The 22,218-nt window shown below is 36.0% G+C and overlaps 4 protein-coding genes across 4 annotated transcripts; all 4 read left to right on the top strand.

Moving 5' to 3' along the window:
* Nucleotides 1-1,967: 1,967 nt before the first annotated feature.
* Nucleotides 1,968-6,458, top strand: LOC118209158 (olfactory receptor 52E4-like). Its single transcript, XM_035384319.1, has 3 exons — nt 1,968-2,025; nt 2,570-3,191; nt 6,404-6,458. The coding sequence occupies exons 2-3, from the start codon at nt 2,620-2,622 to the stop codon at nt 6,456-6,458; spliced, it is 627 nt and encodes a 208-aa protein (XP_035240210.1). The 5' UTR covers nt 1,968-2,025; nt 2,570-2,619.
* A 1,447-nt stretch (nt 6,459-7,905) lies between these two features.
* On the top strand, nt 7,906-9,660 carry LOC118208880 (olfactory receptor 52E4-like). The gene is made up of 2 exons (XM_035383838.1): nt 7,906-7,963; nt 8,384-9,660. Exon 2 carries the CDS (start codon nt 8,434-8,436, stop codon nt 9,397-9,399), a length of 966 nt encoding a protein of 321 aa, XP_035239729.1. The 5' UTR covers nt 7,906-7,963; nt 8,384-8,433; the 3' UTR covers nt 9,400-9,660.
* A 3,136-nt stretch (nt 9,661-12,796) lies between these two features.
* Nucleotides 12,797-14,617, top strand: LOC118208878 (olfactory receptor 52E4-like). Its single transcript, XM_035383835.1, has 2 exons — nt 12,797-12,910; nt 13,457-14,617. Exons 1-2 carry the CDS (start codon nt 12,828-12,830, stop codon nt 14,469-14,471), a joined length of 1,098 nt encoding a protein of 365 aa, XP_035239726.1. The 5' UTR covers nt 12,797-12,827; the 3' UTR covers nt 14,472-14,617.
* A 1,843-nt stretch (nt 14,618-16,460) lies between these two features.
* Nucleotides 16,461-19,507, top strand: LOC118210126 (olfactory receptor 1-like). The gene is made up of 2 exons (XM_035386014.1): nt 16,461-16,513; nt 17,577-19,507. The coding sequence occupies exon 2, from the start codon at nt 17,636-17,638 to the stop codon at nt 18,611-18,613; it is 978 nt and encodes a 325-aa protein (XP_035241905.1). The 5' UTR covers nt 16,461-16,513; nt 17,577-17,635; the 3' UTR covers nt 18,614-19,507.
* Nucleotides 19,508-22,218: the final 2,711 nt, after the last annotated feature.

Genomic DNA, 22,218 nt, shown 5'->3' with positions numbered 1-22,218 from the left:
AGAAAATGGATAGCAATGTGGCCCAATGTGTGTGTGTGTGTATGTGTGTGTGAAAATTGTAATACTATCTTTATGGGCAACAAATGTCCTCACAAGGATAGAAAGATGGGGAAAACGTATCTTTGTGGGGACCTTTTGCTGGTCCCCACAAGGTCAAGAGGCTGTTTTAGGGTTAGGACTTAGGGTTAGGGTTAGGGTTACAATTAGGTCAAGGTTAGGGTTAAGGTTAGGTATGTAGTGGTTAGGGTTAGGGTTAAAGGTTACAGAATGAATGTAGTCAATGAGAAGTCCTCATAAGGACAGCAGTACGGGACTGTGTGTGTGTGTGTGTGTGTGTGTGTGTGTTTACAGTTAAATGCAAAAGTACTGGGACAATGAAACAGTTTTTTAAAAATTTGATTGTCTTGGCTGGTCTGGAACATTCCGCCATTCATCCCTGAAAAACTCCTTGATTTCTTTAGCAGTATATTTGGGGTCATTTTGCCACCACAAGATGAAGTGCTGTCCAATGAGTTTTGAGGCATTTGTTTGGACCAGATAAGACGTTTCTGTCCACTTTTGAATTCTGAATTCTGAATGCCGCTGCTGTCAGCAGTCAAATTGTCAATACAGACAAGTGAGCCAGTTCCGGTGGCAGCCAGACATGTCGATGCCCTGCTTTACTGACATTGATGCATATTTAGTCCTCATGTTGAAAGACAACAGCAACATGCTGCAAGTGCAAATTCCACACCTAGAATCAACTCTAGACCTTCTGTTATTTTTATTGGCCTTCTTCTTATAACTCCAGCATAGATATCATGGAACAACAGTTAGCAGTATTCTTAGTTAATTTAACTTAATTTTTAAATATTGTATTTTCACCCATTGGTCATATCTTCATGATACAGAAGAAATAAACCTTGCCTGTTAATTTCACAATGTGTCTTCGTGATATGGAATTATTTCATTTTTGCAGGATGTAACAGGGCTGGCCTTGTATTGCATGTGTAATTAAGAAAATCGTTAACTGTTGTTCCATGTTACCTACATTGGAGTCACTCAGTAGTATCCTCTGGTTACGAAATTAGTTACAATTTAACTACACCGGTATAGCCGCAACTTAATGTAAAGTGTTACCTATTTCTCCCATTTGTAAAACTGAGACGTTCAGACAATTATTAGATTGATAGGATCATGGATCCATTGTGACAGTCGCCCACACCATATGTTTACCATATGTGAGTGAGTAGAAGCAGCAAAGCATGGACTTTGTGCATTGCCAGTTTTTGGATATATTGTTTCTGACTGTCTTTGGAGGGGGGGATAATTTATAGAATACAGATATCATCTACCATGCTTGAAAATTTGTGTCCAGTTCATATTTGAACCGTTAGCTGGGTAATACTTTATTCTGACCATATCATTAAAGTTAATTAGATAATGCAAACATGTGACAATTTATATATATATATATATATATATATATATATATATATGTATACCATTATCATCACTATTTATGCCTTGAAATCCATAAAATAATCCTCTTGTTTTATGCCTTAAAACCCGCTCACTGCAGCTTCCAGCTATATTTCACGTTTTCCTTGTGTTGTGTAGCTATATTTAAATATTTGTTTTGAATATTAGCGGCTGTACAACACTAATAGGCTATTAATAACAAACAAGTTTTTATATTTGTCACTGAATAAAGCCATTGATTTTTAATGTTGCGTGTAATGAATTCATGAAACCAAAGCTGTGTTTGAGTTAGGCCAAAGGTTGATGTTAGTATTTAATAATATTATAATTAACAATAATATTGTTTATGTTTACATTTGTTTGTTTTCTTAATTAACTAAGATATAGTGATGATAGGTGCAGTAGTTAATGAGTTCCCCTGGTTGATTACAATGGCACACGCATAGAAAACCCCACAAGAAGATGTATAAAAGGAGAGTGAATGTTCCTCTACTGTAAATATGAAACCCGATTGAACGAACTGGAGGACTCCTTTTTTTCACATTCCCTACTTAGGCGATTGTGGTGAGTAGTTTACCAAACTCTTTCTCTTTTGAGATGGTATTCATGATCAGATTGCCTTTCTAAGACATCAACATGATGTGCAGTTGGTTTTATGAAGGAGAGGGTTTTATTTTACATTGGATAATGCTTAAGAAAATGTGTAATAAGTCGTCTAAAAGTACACAAGGACATATTGACATACTTTTTTTGAGATAGCTTCCTTCGCCTATTTACCATGTCATGCTACAAACAGAAAGTGAATGGCAGATATTGTTTGTAGGACATTTTGCTATTGTTAGAATTTACCTTATGTTTTGTCAAGTATTTTATTTGCATGCTTGGTACCAAGCTCAGTACTTGAAAAAGTCAGCCTCCCTTTGTGTACAGAAGGAAAGGAGATTTATATAAACTGCTTGATACATAATGTGATCGTACATAAAGATTTGTTGGATTCCAGGTAGTTATCTTCACATAACTTTAATGCTTTCAGAATTAAAAAATAAATTGACTGCATTAAATTTAATTGAGTTATTGAGTTTAGGCTATATGTTATTTTTACTTGCAGGACAAAGAAAAGCACAAGCAAAAAAAAAAAGAAGCAATCATTCATCTAACATGAACTCCCTGAATTCCACCCTCTCTCCAAATACAACTTTTGTGCGTCCCCCATTTTTTTTCATCAATGGTTTTTATGACATACCCCATGCCAAATACTACTATGTTTTCCTGTGCTTTGTTTTTGTGGTCAGTGTTTTGGGGAACTCCTTTGTCATGTTTATTATTTACACAGAGCGCAGTTTTCACACCCCAAAGTATTTGGCCATTTTTAGTTTGGCTGTAGCTGACTTGGGTGAAAGCACTGCTCTTATTCCAAATTTAATTGCAACATTTCTTTTCGATTCCCAGTACATCTCCTTCGACGCTTGCATGGCCAACATGTTTTTTGTGTTTTTCTTTTCCAGTTTGCAAGCTCTCACTCTTACTGTTCTGGCCTATGATAGATTGGTGGCAATATGCTTGCCACTGAGATACCATGCCATTATCACAATGCCAGCAATGGTTGTGATGTTAACAGTGGTGTGGGCATTTGATTCATTTTTCCTGATTCTAATGGTGTCTTTGATTACCAGGTTGTCCTTTTGTAAATCCATTGTGGTACAAAGCTACTTCTGTGACCATGGACCAATGTATCGCATGGCATGCAATGACAATCTTGCCAATTCTGTCATGGCAAAACTTTATATGGTATTTTTCCTTTATTTACCTTTTATTCTGACTGTATTGTCATATGTGTTTATTGCCTTTGCACTGTTTAAAGTAGCTTCATGGGAAGGGCGATTTAAAGCCATTAAGACTTGTTCTGCACACCTTATGCTGGTGGCTTTATATTTTCTTCCAATCATGGGAACCTATATTGCTGCACTAACTTTTACCCTTCACCCCAATGCCAGAATAATCAATACATCACTTGCCTATGCCATTCCTCCCATGATGAACCCAATCATTTATGTGCTGAGCACAGTAGAGGTTAAGGAATTCTCAAAACAACTTTTCACAAGAAAAAAGAATAACCACAAGTGAGATAAATAATCAAATGAAGGAATTAATTGATAATTCAGGAGCTCTCATGGTGTATTGTTAAGTTTTGCAGTTTTATCCTTGAGTGCTGTAATTAACCTACATTGCTTCAGTAAATAACATCCAGCTGTATAATTTGGTGCTATTGAAAAAAGAAATCACGTGAGTTTAGTCTGCTGCATTGTGCAACGTTATATTTCAAGTTTATTAAATTCTCTTAAAATGCACCTCATGTTTGGAGTTTGTTGAATTACAAATGATGCTGAAGGCAGTCTTAATTCACTTTTGAAGATTTGCATTCCAATCGAGTGTTTGTGAATAATTTACTTTGTTACACATTCAGTTTGCTTAATAAATAACTCATTTCTAAGTGATGTAACAAAGTTAACTGTACCTTTACAGTACTTGTCTTCAACATATGGAGATGTTATTTTTCACAAAGGGGAAAGTACTTCTTCTACAAAAACTTTAATAAATATAAAAACCTAGCTAATCCCGTCTTGAATGTTTCAGTTCATAATACACAGGATATATTCTGTAACAACAAAAATAAAGGTGAAATGCTCTTAACTTCTTTGCGGTCATGATTTTGGAAACACTCGCAACACACATCTTATTTCTTAGGTGTTTATACTGTAACTCAAAAACCTAGTGAGAAAAATCCCATTTCTTTGACCCAACAATTATGACAGTACAGCATTGCATATGGGTTATTAATGTATGTCAGAACATTAATGTATGCAGTGTTTGGTTTGAATAGTGTCAGTATCTATGGGACGCAAATACTGTGAAAAACTGATATGTCTACTCTGACCTACCAGGGAGTTGCCACCCGCAGTTTGTCAACCATTACTGTATATGTCTATGCACAGCAATTGGAATTGGGACTGATAAAACTGTAGTGCTACATTTTTGTGTGATTGATAACATGTTGGCATGTCATTCGTGGCAGCAATAAACAACGTAAGTTCTCCATTTATTTCTTCGTGTTTAATGTCTCCATGTTGACCATTATCACTGAAACACAACAACTGGAACTGATTTCTGAATGTTTGCATCTGCATATCCTGTCATAAGCATAGTATCCACAGTCCAGTTTGAACAAATATGTTTTTTTTACCGATAGTATTTATCTATGTGTTCAGTTCTAATGATGTATCCCTCAAGAGCATTATAGCAAGCCATTATTCAGTTAAAAGTTAATTATTCAATTAACAGCCCAGTAGGACACTAATGCCCTGAGAGCAAGCTGAGTTCTGAAACCACTGGTGAATAATTATTATTTGCTGGAGGGATTTGTTTGTTGAAATGAAGGCCAAACTAACAATAACGTTTTTCAGAGCAGTTTTTGTAGCTGAAAATATAATAATAATGTCTGCAGTATACACCATACTATCATGGATGGATCCTCGTATATATTATTACCTTATTCAGAATGTTAGCCAATTGGCTGTATTACCTCTAAGACAAAAGGCTACAGGAATTAAGTTTGCTGAAACCACTTGGAAACAAGTAAAATTGCTTATTAGAAATATCATTCAGTCAAATGCAAGTGTTTTTTTCTCTCTGTTATCAAACACAGTTTGGCAAGTTTCTAAACTAACACTTTTCATTTACATGTTTATAAATCCAGGACACACTCTCAAAGTCTGTCCTGATTTCAGTAGTGTGACACATCCAGGTGTACAATACATTCCCCAATCTCTGTCCAGGTGGCCATTAGCTACCTTTTTTAAACCTGTTTCCACAGTAAATCTGGACTGTTTCTCTGAGGGTCAGCTGATACAATTTCATATTTTGATCCTGTTTGGGTGCAATGCTTTGTTGTATATGATTGGTCACAGGTCAGGTCACTAAAGCTGCAAATCTGTGAGTGATTGGTCTAGTGATAGGGAATTAGCTACAAACCAGTTTTTGTGGTGTCCCACATCTCCGCAGTTGCACCATGGCTATGGAAAAACACCAGGCCTTTAGAGCTTTGGAGTCTACATACATACCTATATTTTTTTTCTTTATTTGTGTACGTGGACTGATAGCTTGCCTCATGCCTCCTGATTACATGTTTACAGTAACCAGTAAAAGCACTCAGGTCGTAACTCTCACTGGCATAATTACTTGAGAAGGATGTCTCCTCGGACCAAACCAAGCCTTCATTAGCAGCTCTCAATTAAGAGCTTCACACCTGAGCTGGAGAATTGTGTCTGACAGTTGAGTGATTTGAGTACTTTAATGGCAGTAGGTTTCTCTGGGCAACAGTAAAATTATGATGTCATTGCAGAGGGGCAAAGGATCTGTTGATAACTCATGCTGTTAATAAACAAACAAATGGTGTACTGAGCTACAGTCTGAACTAAAAGAAAATGGATAGCAATGTGGCCCAATGTGTGTGTGTGTGTATGTGTGTGTGAAAATTGTAATACTATCTTTATGGGCAACAAATGTCCTCACAAGGATAGAAAGATGGGGAAAACGTATCTTTGTGGGGACCTTTTGCTGGTCCCCACAAGGTCAAGAGGCTGTTTTAGGGTTAGGACTTAGGGTTAGGGTTAGGGTTACAATTAGGTCAAGGTTAGGGTTAAGGTTAGGTATGTAGTGGTTAGGGTTAGGGTTAAAGGTTACAGAATGAATGTAGTCAATGAGAAGTCCTCATAAGGACAGCAGTACGGGACTGTGTGTGTGTGTGTGTGTGTGTGTGTGTGTGTTTACAGTTAAATGCAAAAGTACTGGGACAATGAAACAGTTTTTTAAAAATTTGATTGTCTTGGCTGGTCTGGAACATTCCGCCATTCATCCCTGAAAAACTCCTTGATTTCTTTAGCAGTATATTTGGGGTCATTATGCCACCACAAGATGAAGTGCTGTCCAATGAGTTTTGAGGCATTTGTTTGGACCAGATAAGACGTTTCTGTCCACTTTTGAATTCTGAATTCTGAATGCCGCTGCTGTCAGCAGTCAAATTGTCAATACAGACAAGTGAGCCAGTTCCGGTGGCAGCCAGACATGTCGATGCCCTGCTTTACTGACATTGATGCATATTTAGTCCTCATGTTGAAAGACAACAGCAACATGCTGCAAGTGCAAATTCCACACCTAGAATCAACTCTAGACCTTCTGTTATTTTTATTGGCCTTCTTCTTATAACTCCAGCATAGATATCATGGAACAACAGTTAGCAGTATTCTTAGTTAATTTAACTTAATTTTTAAATATTGTATTTTCACCCATTGGTCATATCTTCATGATACAGAAGAAATAAACCTTGCCTGTTAATTTCACAATGTGTCTTCGTGATATGGAATTATTTCATTTTTGCAGGATGTAACAGGGCTGGCCTTGTATTGCATGTGTAATTAAGAAAATCGTTAACTGTTGTTCCATGTTACCTACATTGGAGTCACTCAGTAGTATCCTCTGGTTACGAAATTAGTTACAATTTAACTACACCGGTATAGCCGCAACTTAATGTAAAGTGTTACCTATTTCTCCCATTTGTAAAACTGAGACGTTCAGACAATTATTAGATTGATAGGATCATGGATCCATTGTGACAGTCGCCCACACCATATGTTTACCATATGTGAGTGAGTAGAAGCAGCAAAGCATGGACTTTGTGCATTGCCAGTTTTTGGATATATTGTTTCTGACTGTCTTTGGAGGGGGGGATAATTTATAGAATACAGATATCATCTACCATGCTTGAAAATTTGTGTCCAGTTCATATTTGAACCGTTAGCTGGGTAATACTTTATTCTGACCATATAATTAAAGTTAATTAGATAATGCAAACATGTGACAATTTATATATATATATATATATATATATATATATATATATATATGTATACCATTATCATCACTATTTATGCCTTGAAATCCATAAAATAATCCTCTTGTTTTATGCCTTAAAACCCGCTCACTGCAGCTTCCAGCTATATTTCACGTTTTCCTTGTGTTGTGTAGCTATATTTAAATATTTGTTTTGAATATTAGCGGCTGTACAACACTAATAGGCTATTAATAACAAACAAGTTTTTATATTTGTCACTGAATAAAGACGTTGATTTTTAATGTTGCATGTAATGACTTCATGAAACCAAAGCTGTGTTTGAGTTAGGCCAAAGGTTGATGTTAGTATTTAATAATATTATAATTAACAATAATATTGTTTATGTTTACATTTGTTTGTTTTCTTAATTAACTAAGATATAGATAGGCACAGTAGTTAATGAGTTCCCCTGGTTGATTACAATGCCACGTGTATAGAAAACCCCACAAGAAGATGTATAAAAGGAGAGTGAATGTTCCTCTACTGTAAATATGAAACCCGATTGAACGAACTGGAGGACTCCTTTTTTCCACATTCCCTACTTAGGCGATTGTGGTGAGTGGTTTACCAAACTCTTTCTCGTTTGAGATGGTATACATGATCAGATTTCTTTTCTAAGACATCAAAATGATGTGCAGTTGGTTTTATGAAGGAGAGAGTTTTATTTTACATTGGATAATGCTTAAGAAAATGTGTAATAAGTCGTCTAAAAGTACAAAAGGACATATTGACATACTTTTTTGAGATAGCTTCCTTCGCCTATTTACCATGTCATGCTACAAACAGAAAGTGAATGGCAGATATTGTTTGTAGGACATTGTTGCTATTGTTAGAATTTACCTTATGTGTTGTATAAACTGCTTGACAAATAATGTGATTGTAAATAATGATTAGATTCAGAAAAAAAATTTAAATTGACTGAATTAAATGTTATTGAGTTATTGAGTTTAGGCTATGTTTTATTTTTACTTGCAGGACAAAGAAAAACAAAAGGAAAGAAAAAGACAAGGAATCATTCATCGAACATGAATTCTCTGAATTCCACCCTCTCTCCAAATACAACTTTAGTGCGTCCCCCATTTTTTTTCATCAATGGTTTTTATGACGTACCCCATGCCAAATACTACTATGTTTTCCTGTGCTTTGTTTTTGTGGTCACTGTGTTGGGGAACTCCTTTGTCATGTTTATTATATACACAGAGCACAGTTTTCACACCCCAAAGTATTCAGTCATTTTTAATTTGGTCGTAGCTGACTTGGGTGGAAGCACTGCTCTTATTCCAAATTTAATTGCAACATTTCTTTTTGATTCCCAATATATCTCATTTGATGCTTGCTTGGCCAACATGTTTTTTGTGTTTTTCTTTTCCAGTTTGCAGTCTCTCACTCTTACCGTTCTGGCCTATGATAGATTGGTGGCAATATGCTTGCCACTGAGATACCATGCCATCATCACAATGCAAGCAATGGCTGTGATATTAACAGTGGTGTGGACATATGATTCAGTCTTACTGATTTTAATGGTGTCTTTGATTACCAGGTTGTCCTTTTGTAAATCCATTGTGGTAGAAAGCTACTTCTGTGACCATGGACCCATATACAAATTGGCATGCAATGACAATCTCATAAATTCTATTATGGCAAAACTTACTATGGCATTATTTCTTTATTTACCTTTGATTCTGACTGTACTGTCCTATGCATTCATTGCTGGCGCACTGTTTAAAATAGCTTCATGGGAAGGGCGACTTAAAGCCATTAAGACTTGTTCTGCACACCTAATGCTGGTGGCTATAAATTATCTTCCAATGATGGGCACCTATATTGCTGCACAAACTTTTACCCTTCACCCCAATGCCAGAATAATCAATACATCACTTTCGAATGCCATTCCTCCCATGATGAACCCAATCATTTATGTGCTGAACACAGAAGAGGTTAAGGAATTCTCAAAAAAACTTTTCAAAAGAAAAGGGAATAACCACAAGTGAGATAAATAATCAAATGAAGGAATTAATTGATAATACAGGAGCTCTGATGGTATATTGTTAAGTTTTGCAGTTTTATCCTTGAGTGCTGTAATTAGCCTACGTTGCTTCAGTAAACAACATCCAGCTGTATAATTTGTTGCTATTGAAAAAAGAGATCACGTGAGTTTAGTCTGCTGCATTGTGCAACGTTATATTTCAAGTTTATTAAATTCTCTTAAAAGGCACCTTATGTTTGGAGTGTGTTGAATTACAAATGATGCTGAAGGCAATCTTGATTCACTTTTGAAGATTTGCATTCCAATCTAGTTTTTGTGAATAATTTACTTTGTTACACATTCAGTTTGCTTAATAAATAACTTTTTTCTAAGTGACGTAACAAAGTTAACTGTACCTTTACAGTACTTGTCTTCAACATATGGAGACGTTATTTTTCACATAGGGGAAAGTACTTCTTCTACAAAAACATTAATAAATAAAAAAACCTAGCTAATCCCGTCTTGAATGTTTCAGTTCAAAATACAAAGGATATCTTCTGTAACAACAAAAATAAAGGTGAAATGCTCTTAACTTCTTTGCGGTCATGATTTTGGCAACACTCGTAACACACATCTTATTTCTTAGGTGTTTATACTGTAACTCAAAAACCAAGTGAGAAAAATCCCATTTCTTTGACCCAACAATTATGACAGTACACCATTGCATATGGGTTATTAATGTATGTCAGAACATTAATGTATGCAGTGTTTGGTTTGAATAGTGTCAGTATCTATGGAAGGCGAATACTGTGAAATACTGATACGTCTACCCTGACCTACCAGGGAGTTGCCACCCGCAGTTTGTCAACCATTACTGTATATGTCTATGCACAGCAATTGGAATTGGGACTGATAAAACTGTAGTGCTATATTTTTGTGTGATTGATAACATGTTGGCATGTCATTCGTAGCAGCAAATAACAATGTAAGTTCCCCATTTATTTCTTCGTGTTTAATGTCTCCATGTTGACCATTATCACTGAAACGCAACAATTGGTACTGAATTCCAAATTCCAAATGTTTGCATCTGCATATTCTGTCATAAGCATAGTATCCACAGTCCACTTTGAACAAATATGGTTTTTTTTACCGATAGTATTCATCTATGTGTTCAGTTCTAATGAAGTATCCCTCAAGAGCATTATAGCAAGCCATTATTCAGTTAAAAGTTAATTATTAAATTAAAAGCCCAGTAGGACACTAATGCCCTGAGAGCAAGCTGAGTTCTGAAACCACTGGTGAATAATTATTATTTTCTGGAGGGATTTGTTTGTTGAAACAAAGGCCAAACTAAAAATGACATTTTTCAGCGCAGTTTTTGTAGCTGAAAATATAATATTAATGTCTGCAGTATACACCATACTATCATGGATGGATCCTCATATATATTATTACCTTATTCAGAATGTTAGCCAATTGGCTGTATTACCTCTAAGACAAAAGGCTACAGGAATTAAGTTTGCTGAAACCACTTGGAAACAAGTAAAATTGCTTATTAGAAATATCATTCAGTCAAATGCAAGTGTTTTTTTCTCTCTGTTAACAAACACAGTTTGGCAAGTTTCTAAACTAACACTTTTCATTTACATGTTTATAAATCCAGGACACACTCTCAAAGTCTCTCCTGATTTCAGTAGTGTGACACATCCAGGTGTACAATACATTCCCCAATCTCTGTCCAGGTGGCCATTAGCTACTTTTTTAAAACCTGTTTCCACAGTAAATCTGGACTGTTTCTCTGAGGGTCAGCTGATACAATTTCATATTTTGATCCTGTTTGGGTGCAATGCTTTGTTGTATATGATTGGTCACAGGTCAGGTCACTAAAGCTGTAAATCTGTGAGTGATTGATCTACTGATATGGAATTAGCTACAAACCAGTTTTCCTGGTGTCCCACATCTCCGCAGTTGCACCATGGCTATGGAAAAACACCAGACCTTTAGAGCTTTGGAGTCTACATACCTGTATGTTTTGTGTTTATTTGTGTACATGGACTGCTAGCTTGCCTCATGCCTCCTGATTACATGTTTACAGTAACCAGTAAAAGCACTGAGGTCGTAACTCTCACTGGCATAATTACTTGAGAAGGATGTCTCCTCGGACCAAACCAAGCCTTCATTAGCAGCTCTCAATTAAGAGCTTCACACCTGAGCTGGAGAATTGTGTCTGACAGTTGAGTGTTCTGAGTATATTGATGGCTGCAGTTTTCTGTGGGGAACAGTAAAATTATGATGTCATTGCTGAGGGACCAAGGATCTGTTGATAAGTCATGCTGATAATAAACAAACAAATGGTGTGCTGAACTACAGTCTGAACTAAAAGAAAATGGATAGCAATGTGGCCCAGTGTGTGTGGGTGTGTGTGTGTGTGTGCTGGGCCCCACAAGGTCAAGAGGCTGTTTTAGGGTTAGGACCTAGGGTTTAAAGTTAGGCATGTAGTGGTTGGGGTTAGGGTTAGGGTTAGGGTTAGGGTTAGAGGTTACAGAATAAATGTAAGCCAATGGGAAGTCCTCAGAAGTATAGCAATACAAACTTGTGTGTGTGTGCGTGTGCGTGTGCTCGTGTGTGTACAGTTAAATGCAAACGTATTGGGACAATGACACAGTTTTAAAAAAAAAATTATTATTATTATTATTATTATTATTATTATTGCACGCGATAATTATCACTGCGATATATCGTCCAGCCCTAATAGACGCCATTGGGCCTATGGCATAGCTCCTGTCCATCAGTTGGAAGATGAAGGCCTGCTGTTAAAGCAAAGTTGTCAAAAAAAGTTCAGTTGTTTTAATTTTATTTTTTCACCACAGTTGCAAACCTCCAATCCTATTCGTATACCGTGGCCTTCATGGTACAACTGATTGATCTCAACTCAGTTTTCCTTGATAGAATCCACGATAAAACAAAATCAATACTACGTGATGAAAAACATTCATTGTCTTCATATGTTGGTAAACAAACTGGAGTTATTTCAGCGATTAATGTATTTCTTGGTTACACTTCAGTATGTTACGTTGCAGCTGTACCTGTGTAGTTCAATTTTAACTAATTTGTTAATGCTTTTATCACTGAATAACTCCAGCATAGATACCATGGACCAACAGTTAATAGTATTCTTAATTACAAATGTGAATATTTTTTTTTAAATATTGTATTCACACCAATTGGCCATTTCTTCTTCTTCTTCAAGGCTGTGTTTGAGTTAGGCCAAAGGTTGATGTTAGTATTTAATAATAATAATTTAATTAACAATAATATAGTTTATTTTTACATTTGTTTGTTTTCTTAATTAACTAAGATATAGATAGGCACAGTAGTTAATGAGTTCCCCTGGTTGATTACAATGCCACGTGTATAGAAAACCCCACAAGAAGATGTATAAAAGGAGAGTGAATGTTCCTCTACTGTAAATATGAAACCCGATTGAATGAACTGGAGGACTCCTTTTTTCCACATTCCCTACTTAGGCGATTGTGGTGAGTAGTTTGCCAAATTCTTTATCATTTTTTCATGGTATTCGTAGTCAGATTGCCTTTTTAAGACATCAAAATTATGTGCAGTTGGTTTTATGAAGGAGAGAGTTTTATTTTACATTGGATAATGCTTAAGAAAATGTGTAATAAGTTGTCTAAAAGTACATGAGGACATATTGACATACTTTCTTTGAGATATTTTCCTTTGCCTATTTACCATGTCATGCTACAAACAGAAAGTGAATGGCAGATATTGTTTTTAGGATATTGTTGCTATTGTTAGAATTTACCTTATGTCTTGTCAAGTATTTTATTTGCATGCTTGGTACCAAGCTCAGTACTTGAAAAAGTCAGCCTCCCTTTGTGTATAGAAGGAAAGGAGATTTATATAAACTGCTTGATACATAATGTGATCGTACATAATGATTTGTTGGATTCCAGGTAGTTATCTTCACGTAACTTTAATGTTTTCAGAATTAAAAAATAAATCGACTGCATTAAATTTAATTTAGTTATTGAGTTTAAGCTATCTGTTATTTTTACTTGCAGGACAAAGAAAAGCAAAAGCAAAAAAAAAAGAAGGAATCATTCATCTAACATGAACTCCCTGAATTCCACCCTCTCTCCAAATACAACTTTTGTGCATCCCCCATTTTTTTTCATCAATGGTTTTTATGACATACCCCATGCCAAATACTACTATGTTTTCCTGTGCTTTGTTTTTGTGGTCACTGTTTTGGGGAACTCCTTTGTCATGTTTATTATTTACACAGAGCACAGTTTTCACACCCCAAAGTATATGGCCATTTTTAATTTGGCTGTAGCTGACGTGGGTGAAAGCACTGCTCTTATTCCAAATTTAATTGCAACGTTTCTTTTCGATTCCCAGTACATCTCCTATGATGCTTGTTTGGCCAACATGTTTTTTGTGTTTTTCTTTTCCAGTTTGCAAGCTCTCACTCTTACTGTTCTGGCCTATGATAGATTGGTGGCAATATGCTTGCCACTGAGATACCATGCCATCATCACAATGCCAGCAATGGTTGTGATGTTAACAGTGGTGTGGGCATATAATTCACTTTTCATCATTTCAACAGTGACTTTGATTACGAGGTTGTCCTTTTGTAAATCCATTGTGGTACAAAGCTACTTCTGTGACCATGGACCCATATACAAATTGGCATGCAATGACAATCTCGTAAATTCTATCATGGCAAAACTTAATATGGTATTATTCCTTTATTTACCTTTGATTCTGACTGTACTGTCATATGTGTTTATTGCCTTTGCACTGTTTAAAATAGCTTCATGGGAAGGCCGACTAAAAGCCATTAAGACTTGTTCTGCACACCTAATTCTGGTGGCTATATATTATCTTCCAATAATGGGAACCTATATTGCTGCACTAACCTTTACCCTTCACCCCAATGCCAGAATAATCAATACATCACTTGCTAATGCCATTCCTCCCATGATGAACCCAATCATTTATGTGCTGAACACAGAAGAGGTTAAGGAATTCTCAAAAAAACTTTTCAAAAGAAAAAAGAATAACCACAAGTGAAATAAATAATCAAATGAAGGAATGAATTGATAATACAGGAGTTCTCATGGTGTATTGTTAAGTTTTGCAGTTTTATCCTTGAGTGCTGTAATTAACCCACATTGCTTCAGTAAACAACATCCAGCTGTATAATTTGGTGCTATTGAGAAAAGAAATCACGTGTGTGTCATGGTTCTGTGTTTTCCTGTCTGTGTTTCCCTTGTTGGGCCGCCAGATGGCGGCACTTCTGTTTTGTGTCCTGCTCCCCCCTGTTAATTGTATGATTGTTTTCAATTGTATAATTATGGTTTGCCGGTTGTCTCGTTTCCCCTTCCCTTCCGTGGCCTGATTGTTCATGGTGCCCTCCTGTGCCTCGTCAGTGTCTGCCTATTTAAGTTTCCCGTCTCCTGGGCTCAGGTGCTGGATCCTTGTTGTTGTTGGTAGTTTGGTTGCGTGTCGCTGATCAAGTTCCTGCCCAGTGTGTTCCTGCCACGTTCTGCTCCCACGTGTTTTTTGGACTTTTGGTTTCCCTGTGTTTTTTCTTTGTTTTGGAAGAGTTGCCCTGCGAGGATTTTTGTTCCCTTTGTTCCCCTTTTGTGAAGTAAATCTTTTGTTCTCATCCCATTTTAGAGTTTTGAGTTTTTTCCCTCCACCTCTGCGTTTGGGTCCGAACCCCCCCCCCCACGCACGCATCCTGACAGTGTGTTTAGTCTGCTGCATTGTGCAACATTATATTTCAAGTTTTTTAAATTCTCTTAAAAGGCACATCATGTTTGGAGTGTGTTGAATTACAAAGGCAATCTTGATTCACTTTTGAAGAATTCACTTTTACATTCCATTCTTGTTTTTGTGAATATTTTGTTACATATTCAGTTTGATTAATAAATAACTTATTTCTAAGTGATGTAACAAACCTTTACAGTACTTGTCTGAATATGAAGACCTTTTTTTCACGTAAGGGAAAGTGCTTTTTCTGCAACAAATAAATAAAACTTAGCTAATCCTGTCTTTAATGTTTCAGTTCAAAATACAAAGAGTATTTCTGTAACAACAAAAATAAAGGTGAAATGCTGTTGACTTATTTGTGGCCATGATTTTGGAAACACTTGTTACACACATTTTATTTCTTAAGTGTTTGTACTGTAACTCAAAAAACAAGTGAGAAAAATACCATTTCTGTGACCCAACAATTATGACAGTACACCCTTGCATATGGGTTATTAATGTATGTCAGAACATTAATGTATGCAGTGTTTCGTTTGAATAGTGTCAGTATCTATGGAAGGGGTATACTGTGTAAAACTGATACATCTACCCTGACCTGCCAGGGAGTTGCCATCCGCAGTTTGTCATTCATTGCTATGTATGTATATGTGTGTATTCAGAAAATATTAGTGATTATGCAATATAATTACTGTATTTAGAAGTTGTGTGAATACGTGACTTTTTGTGAAGTGACCTCCCTTCCCTGTAAACCATTTACAGCATGGGATGGCAAATTCTATAACTTACACAAGTTTTAGTTCACTGTCTGAAAGACAAATGAAATTCAGGATAAAAACTTTAACACAAAGTGTGGACAATGCTGAAATGGCAGTTAAATTCATCACTCATTTTTTTCTATATGTACTTTTTCACTTAATTCACACAGGTGGTGAGCAGAGAGGGTTACAGAAAGAGATGGGATCCTTTCCTTTGCTATAGGGTATAATGCAGTCCCTCATCTTGGATTTAAACCTGCAATCTCTTATTTACAAATTCAGTTCATAACCGCTAGTTTACTCTGCTATCCTGAAATTAAAATGTACTTGTTCATTAAATTAGCAAAAATGGAATTGGACTCTGGTAACTAACCTTTTTTTGTTTTCTCAGTAACCAAAAATATTGTATTGTGACAGAGGTACCATAGTTAATGAGTTCCCCAGGCTCATTATCATGGCACGTGTATAGAAAACCCTAGATCAGGATGTATAAAAGGAGAGTTAATGCTCCTGTGCTGTAAATATGCAACCTAGCTGAACTGAAGAAAACTCTTTACTTCTTTCTCTGCTACAGTGATTGTGGTGAGTAATTTAAAGAGGGGTTTTTTTTGTCATTACCATGTTTATCATTGGATTGAACATTTGTTTTAGTGGTGAAATTTAAATACTGATACCCTTACCGCACACTAACTTTAGAGATGCTTATCAAGATTGTTGTTTTTTTAGAAGTATTCAAATGCTTACAAATCAAATCACCTTTTTTTCTTGAACATATTGCATGTATCATAAATAGAGTTTAGTGCAATTTGTGATGTGTTCTGATACAGGAATTCACATTCATATCCCTTCATATTTTATTGTATATTTGAGCTACTTACTGATCCTGTTTAGAAAAAATCAAGGGCCATCCTTCCTAATGCATGCAACATGATTCCAAAGCGTGAAGAAAAGCGTGAAATTATTTTCCTGTCCTTATTTCATTTATTAATGCTGATTGCTTGATTTGATTCTTCATGAGCTGCACAAAGAATAGCAACCCACAATCATGGTGAACTTATTTGTTTACCGTGAGACCAATCTATTAAAAATACAGAAAAGGCAATTTTGCAATATCTGAAAATGCATACTGGCAGGAATAAATGTGTTTACACTTACTAGTACAGACTGTGTGTGACCATTATACTAATTAAAATGACATCTGGTTGTTTTTAAGCATGAGACAGCTTATACTTTTATGAAATGTGAAATGAATCATATAAAAGTACATGAAGGCACAATGGCTTAGATGTCTTTGCCATTTGCCATGTTCATGCCACAAGCAGATAGTGAATTGCATTGCTAGTGATATTGTTCGTCGGAAATTGTTGCAATTGTTGACATTATCTCATGTTTTTGTCAAGTATTTTATTTGCATGCTCAGTACCAAGTTTAGTACTTAACCTAAAAAGTCAGCCCCCTTTGTCCATGGCAAGAAAGGAGATATATACAAACTGCATGATACATAATGCCATTGTAAATAATGATTTATAAAATATGAGGTAGTTATGTTCATGTAACCTTAAGTGTTTTCATAATTTAAACATAAATCACCTGCATTAAATGTAATTAAGTTATACTGATTTTTTTTTTCTTTTTTACTTACAAGGCAACGAAAACCAAAAGTAAAGCAACAAAGAGAAGGAATCAGAGTTATAAACATCTGCTATGAATTCCCAGAATTCCACCCTCTCTCTAAACACTACTTTTGTGCGTCCCCCGTTTTTTGTCATCAATGGTTTTTATTACGTGCCCCATGCCAAATACTACTATGTTTTCCTGTTCTTTGTTTTTGTGGTCTCTGTGTTGGGGAACTCCTTTGTCATGTTTATTATATACACAGAGCGCAGCTTTCACACCCCAAAGTATATGGCCATTATTAATTTGGCTGTAGCTGACTTGGGTGAAAGCACTGCTCTCATTCCAAATTTAATTGCAATGTTTCCTTTTGGTACACAATACATCTCATTTGATGCTTGCTTGGCCAACATGTTTTTTGTGTTTTTCTTTTCCAGTTTACAGACTCTCACTCTCACTATTCTGGCCTATGATAGATTGGTGGCAATATGCTTGCCACTGAGATACCATGCCATCATCACAATGCCTGCAATGACTGTGATATTAACAGTGGTGTGGGCATGTGATTCATTTGTACTGATTCTAATGGTGTCTTTGATTACCAGGTTGTCCTTTTGTAAATCCATTGTGGTAAAAAGCTACTTCTGTGACCATGCACCGGTATTCTTTTTGGCATGCAATGACAATCTTGTCAATCGTATCATGGCAAATGTTAACATAGTATTATTGCTGTATGTACCGTTTATTTTGACTGCACTGTCATATGTGTTTATTGCTGGTGCACTGTGTAAAATAGCTTCATGGGAAGGGCGATTTAAGGCTATTAAGACTTGTTCTTCACACCTAATACTGGTAGTTATATGTTATTGTCCAATAATAGGAATCTACATTGCGTCAATGGCTGGAGCCCTTCACCCCAATGCCAGGATAATCAATACATCACTTTCATTTGCCATTCCCCCCATGATGAACCCGATAATTTATGTGCTGAACACGGGAGAGGTTAAGGAATTCTCAAAAAGGCTTTTCAGCAGAAAAAAAATAACCGCAACTGAAATAAACAGATAAATGGATGAATTGATATTATGGGAACTCTCCTGTGTGCTGTATCTCAAACTCTGCAGTTTGTGCGACTACCGATTAATTTTTATTTAAAATAGCTTATATTCTTCTGTGTTTACTCTATGTCTTGGTTAATGTATTAGGTCAAACATTACATTTCAAGTTCATTCAACTAATTATTTTAAAAGAATATTTTGAGTGTGATGAAATACAAATGTTGCTTGTGGCAGTATTGATTTACTGTTGGATTTTTGGATGCTGTTGTTGTGTTATTTGTGTTACATGCTCACTTTGCTTAATGAATAACCACATGCACTTTGTCTGCAGAAATTTTAAAAGCTTGAGGAAAGTGATAATTTCATGTGACTGTATTAACGTTTCAGGTCCATTTTGTAACAAAGATAATGGTCAAATGTGACACAGAGTGTGGTCAGGTGAGGCCTAGCAAAAAAAAAAAAAAACAGTCTAAATGGCCAAGTGCCAAATTTTGTTGTGATATTTATTAGGTGTCCCATTTTAGCTAGATCATTGACATAACATTGAAATGTTCATCAGTGCTTCTCACCTGAAGATCATATTATCTTAAAATGAACCGACGTAGACTTTGTATTTTCACTCCTAGTGTGCTCTCCCTCCATTGCCATTAGGTTGGGAGAAATTATGTGCAATTCGCTTTTCTTCCCAGCTACCATGAAAAATAGAAACAGGGACACAGAAAAATTTGATCTTAAAGTTTGTTTTATGTTATCCCTGGTTTGAACTCATACCCCGGCTGCAGACACTCTTTCAGCTACTTGAGCTACTTTGCCTGGCCAAATCATTTTGAAATAGCTGATTCCACTGCTGCTAAGGTGTTTGCGTGGATATGAGAATGCCCTTCTCCATACAAAAAAACTGACGTTACAAATAATTAATATATGTTTCAAACTTTTAGTTCCTATATTTATCATTTACATTCCCATTTATATATATATAAATATATATATACAGTACTGTGCAAAAGTCTTAGGCGCCTGTAAAAAAAATGCTGTATAGCTGAGGTGCTTTTAAAAATAATGAAATTAAAGGTTATAAGTATCAAAAAAATAATATAAAGAGCAGTAAATAGTTAAAAACCAAATAATATCAATGTTTGGTGTGGCCACCCTTTGCCTTTAAAACTACATCAATTCTCTTAGGTACACTGTCCTGCAGTTTTATAAGAAAATCGGCTAGTAGGTTGTTCCAAGCATATTGGAGAACTTGCCACAGTTTTTCTATATATATATATATATATATAAACCTTCCACAACTTTTTCTAAATACCTGGGCCTAAAATACCTGCATTATTAGAATTCTGAAAAATGGACTCATCAAAGAAATACAGGCATTTTGTGCCATTTTTTTTTCTCAAAACCCCCCTCTAGACCATAGGTAACAGGTGCTGATACCCAGGTGCGAATGGGTTGCTGTTTCCTCAGGTACGATATTAAGCAACTGAATGACCGATGCTTTGATAAGAATTGCTGGGTCAAGCACTGTCAAAACTAATTTCTCGTATATAATCACACAAAATTAATTCAGTGCAAACGTTTCATGATGATTTACTTTGACAATTGACTTTAGCGTGGGGATCAATAACTGTGGGCATTGTAGTCATAAAAATGATGGGTTTATAACTTCGTGGAGATAGCACCTCGGACACACTTTCAGTTTCTCGCTGAAACGGCGACTTCGGATGAACTCTGAATTGACTACAGAATGGCAAAATCGTGCAAGTGAATGGGACCGGAGGAAGCACTGGAATTACCGATGAATGACTTCATCATGGACCTGGCATGCAAGCTGCATGAAAACTACAGAAAGTTGAAGACAGAAGCAACGGCCGCAAAAGCAGCCATAGTCACAGCATCATCTCACACACCCATTATTCCTGGGAAGAAAACGCAGAGGTAAGAGATGGTACATACAGTATGTAAAAGCTCAATCAAAATAGTGGTAGCAAAGGGAAGGGAGAAGCGAGCGGAATGCGTTATGACTGAAGAAATTACATTTTTAAATATTGCGTTTTGTATTTCTTTAACTACTTTCTCCATTTTGTGTTTTGCTTGTTTTGCACATTTTTGCGCTTTTCTCAATGTGCCTGCAAATACGCCTTGTCGCATTTTCCCTTACCTACATAACAAAAACGATATGAGTTAGAAATAAAAATGTTGAGATTGATACAGTCCTGTCCTTTATTTCAAGAATATAGTTTTGCAACATAGAGTTTCATGATCTTTATGAAATTAGGTTGCTGTGGGTGCCGAAATCGATTCTGTAATGCTGGATGAGCCTGACACCACTGGGCGGTATAAGGTAGTAAAAAAAAACATGGCTTTTCTAGGGTTCAGCCTCCTGGCTCTGGCTGACTAGCTAAAGTCTACATTTTTAAGTGGTTTTACAATAGAGGGGGCATGGTTGAGAGAGAAGGGGCAACTTGGCTACGGTGATTTGGTGAGGTGTGAAGTGTGGGGATGTGGTTGCAGACGGGAACTATCTTATCTGGAAGCTGACAAATTTGTGTATTAAAGTTGCCTTATGTTGTTGCACGCAGGGCTAAGCGCTATGATATTGTTATCGAAAGATCCATGGTTTTGAGCCTTTTATATAAATATCAGTCATGACTATGTTGGGAGGTAATCCAGCTCAGCTATCAAAGAAAGAAACATGGAAGTTTACTACAGTTCCTAACAACAAGAAGTGAATTTTTGTAGACAAATAATTGTTAAATCTTCATATCTGCAGAGAAATTCATAACTCGTTTTTTTCGATATGTACTTTTCCTTTTCATTCAGATAGCTGGTGAGCAGAGAGGGGTACAGACAGAGATGAGATTCTTTCCTTTGCTTTTGTGTATAATGCAGTGCCTAATCTTGGATTTAAACTTGCAATCTCTTAGTTACAAATCCAGTCCCATAACCATTAGTTGACTATCTATCCTGAAATTAAAATGTACTTGTTCATTAGATTAGCAAAAATGGAATTGGACTTTGGTGACTAACTTTTTTTGCTTTCTCAATAAATGAAAAATATTGTATTGACAGAGGTACTGTAGTTAATGAGTTCCCCAGGTTCATTACCATGACACCCATACAGAAAACCGCACATCAAGATGTATAAAAGGAGAGTTAATGCTCCTGTACTGTAAATATGCAACCCGACTGAACTGAAGAAAACTCTTTACCTCATTCTCTGCTACAGTGATTGTGGTGAGTAATTTACTGAGGATTTTTTTTTTGTCAGATTATCATTTTTGTCATTGGATTGAACATTTATTTTAGTGGTTGCATTTTAAAAAACTGATAAACTTACCTCACATTAACTTTGGAGATACTTACCAAAATCACGGTTTTTAAAAAGTATTCACATGGTTACAATTAAATCACCTTTTCCCTCACACATACAGTTTAGTGCAATTTGTGATGTGCTCTGGTACAGGAATTCACATTCATATCTCTTCATAATTTGCTGTATATTTGAGTTAATTGCTGATCCTGTTTAGAAAGAATCAAGGGTCATCCTTCCTCATGCATGAAAAATTATTCCAAATCTGAAGAAAACCATGAAATTATGATAGTGTCCGTATTTCA

This window comes from Anguilla anguilla, chromosome 12 (assembly GCF_013347855.1).
Source record: "Anguilla anguilla isolate fAngAng1 chromosome 12, fAngAng1.pri, whole genome shotgun sequence".
Lineage (NCBI taxonomy): Eukaryota > Metazoa > Chordata > Actinopteri > Anguilliformes > Anguillidae > Anguilla > Anguilla anguilla.
Note: the sequence above shows the minus strand (reverse complement) of the source record. Positions and strands in the feature narration are given on the sequence as shown.

Coding starts and splice junctions, on each gene's coding strand:
- LOC118209158 (XM_035384319.1), top strand. CDS start 2,620: ATGAACTCCCTGAATTCCACCCTCTCTCCAAATACAACTTTTGTGCGT. Junction 3,192..6,403: donor TTCTGTGACCATGGACCAAT/GTATCGCATGGC, acceptor TTTCTTTAGCAG/TATATTTGGGGTCATTATGC.
- LOC118208880 (XM_035383838.1), top strand. CDS start 8,434: ATGAATTCTCTGAATTCCACCCTCTCTCCAAATACAACTTTAGTGCGT.
- LOC118208878 (XM_035383835.1), top strand. CDS start 12,828: ATGTTCCTCTACTGTAAATATGAAACCCGATTGAATGAACTGGAGGAC. Junction 12,911..13,456: donor TCCCTACTTAGGCGATTGTG/GTGAGTAGTTTG, acceptor TTTTACTTGCAG/GACAAAGAAAAGCAAAAGCA.
- LOC118210126 (XM_035386014.1), top strand. CDS start 17,636: ATGAATTCCCAGAATTCCACCCTCTCTCTAAACACTACTTTTGTGCGT.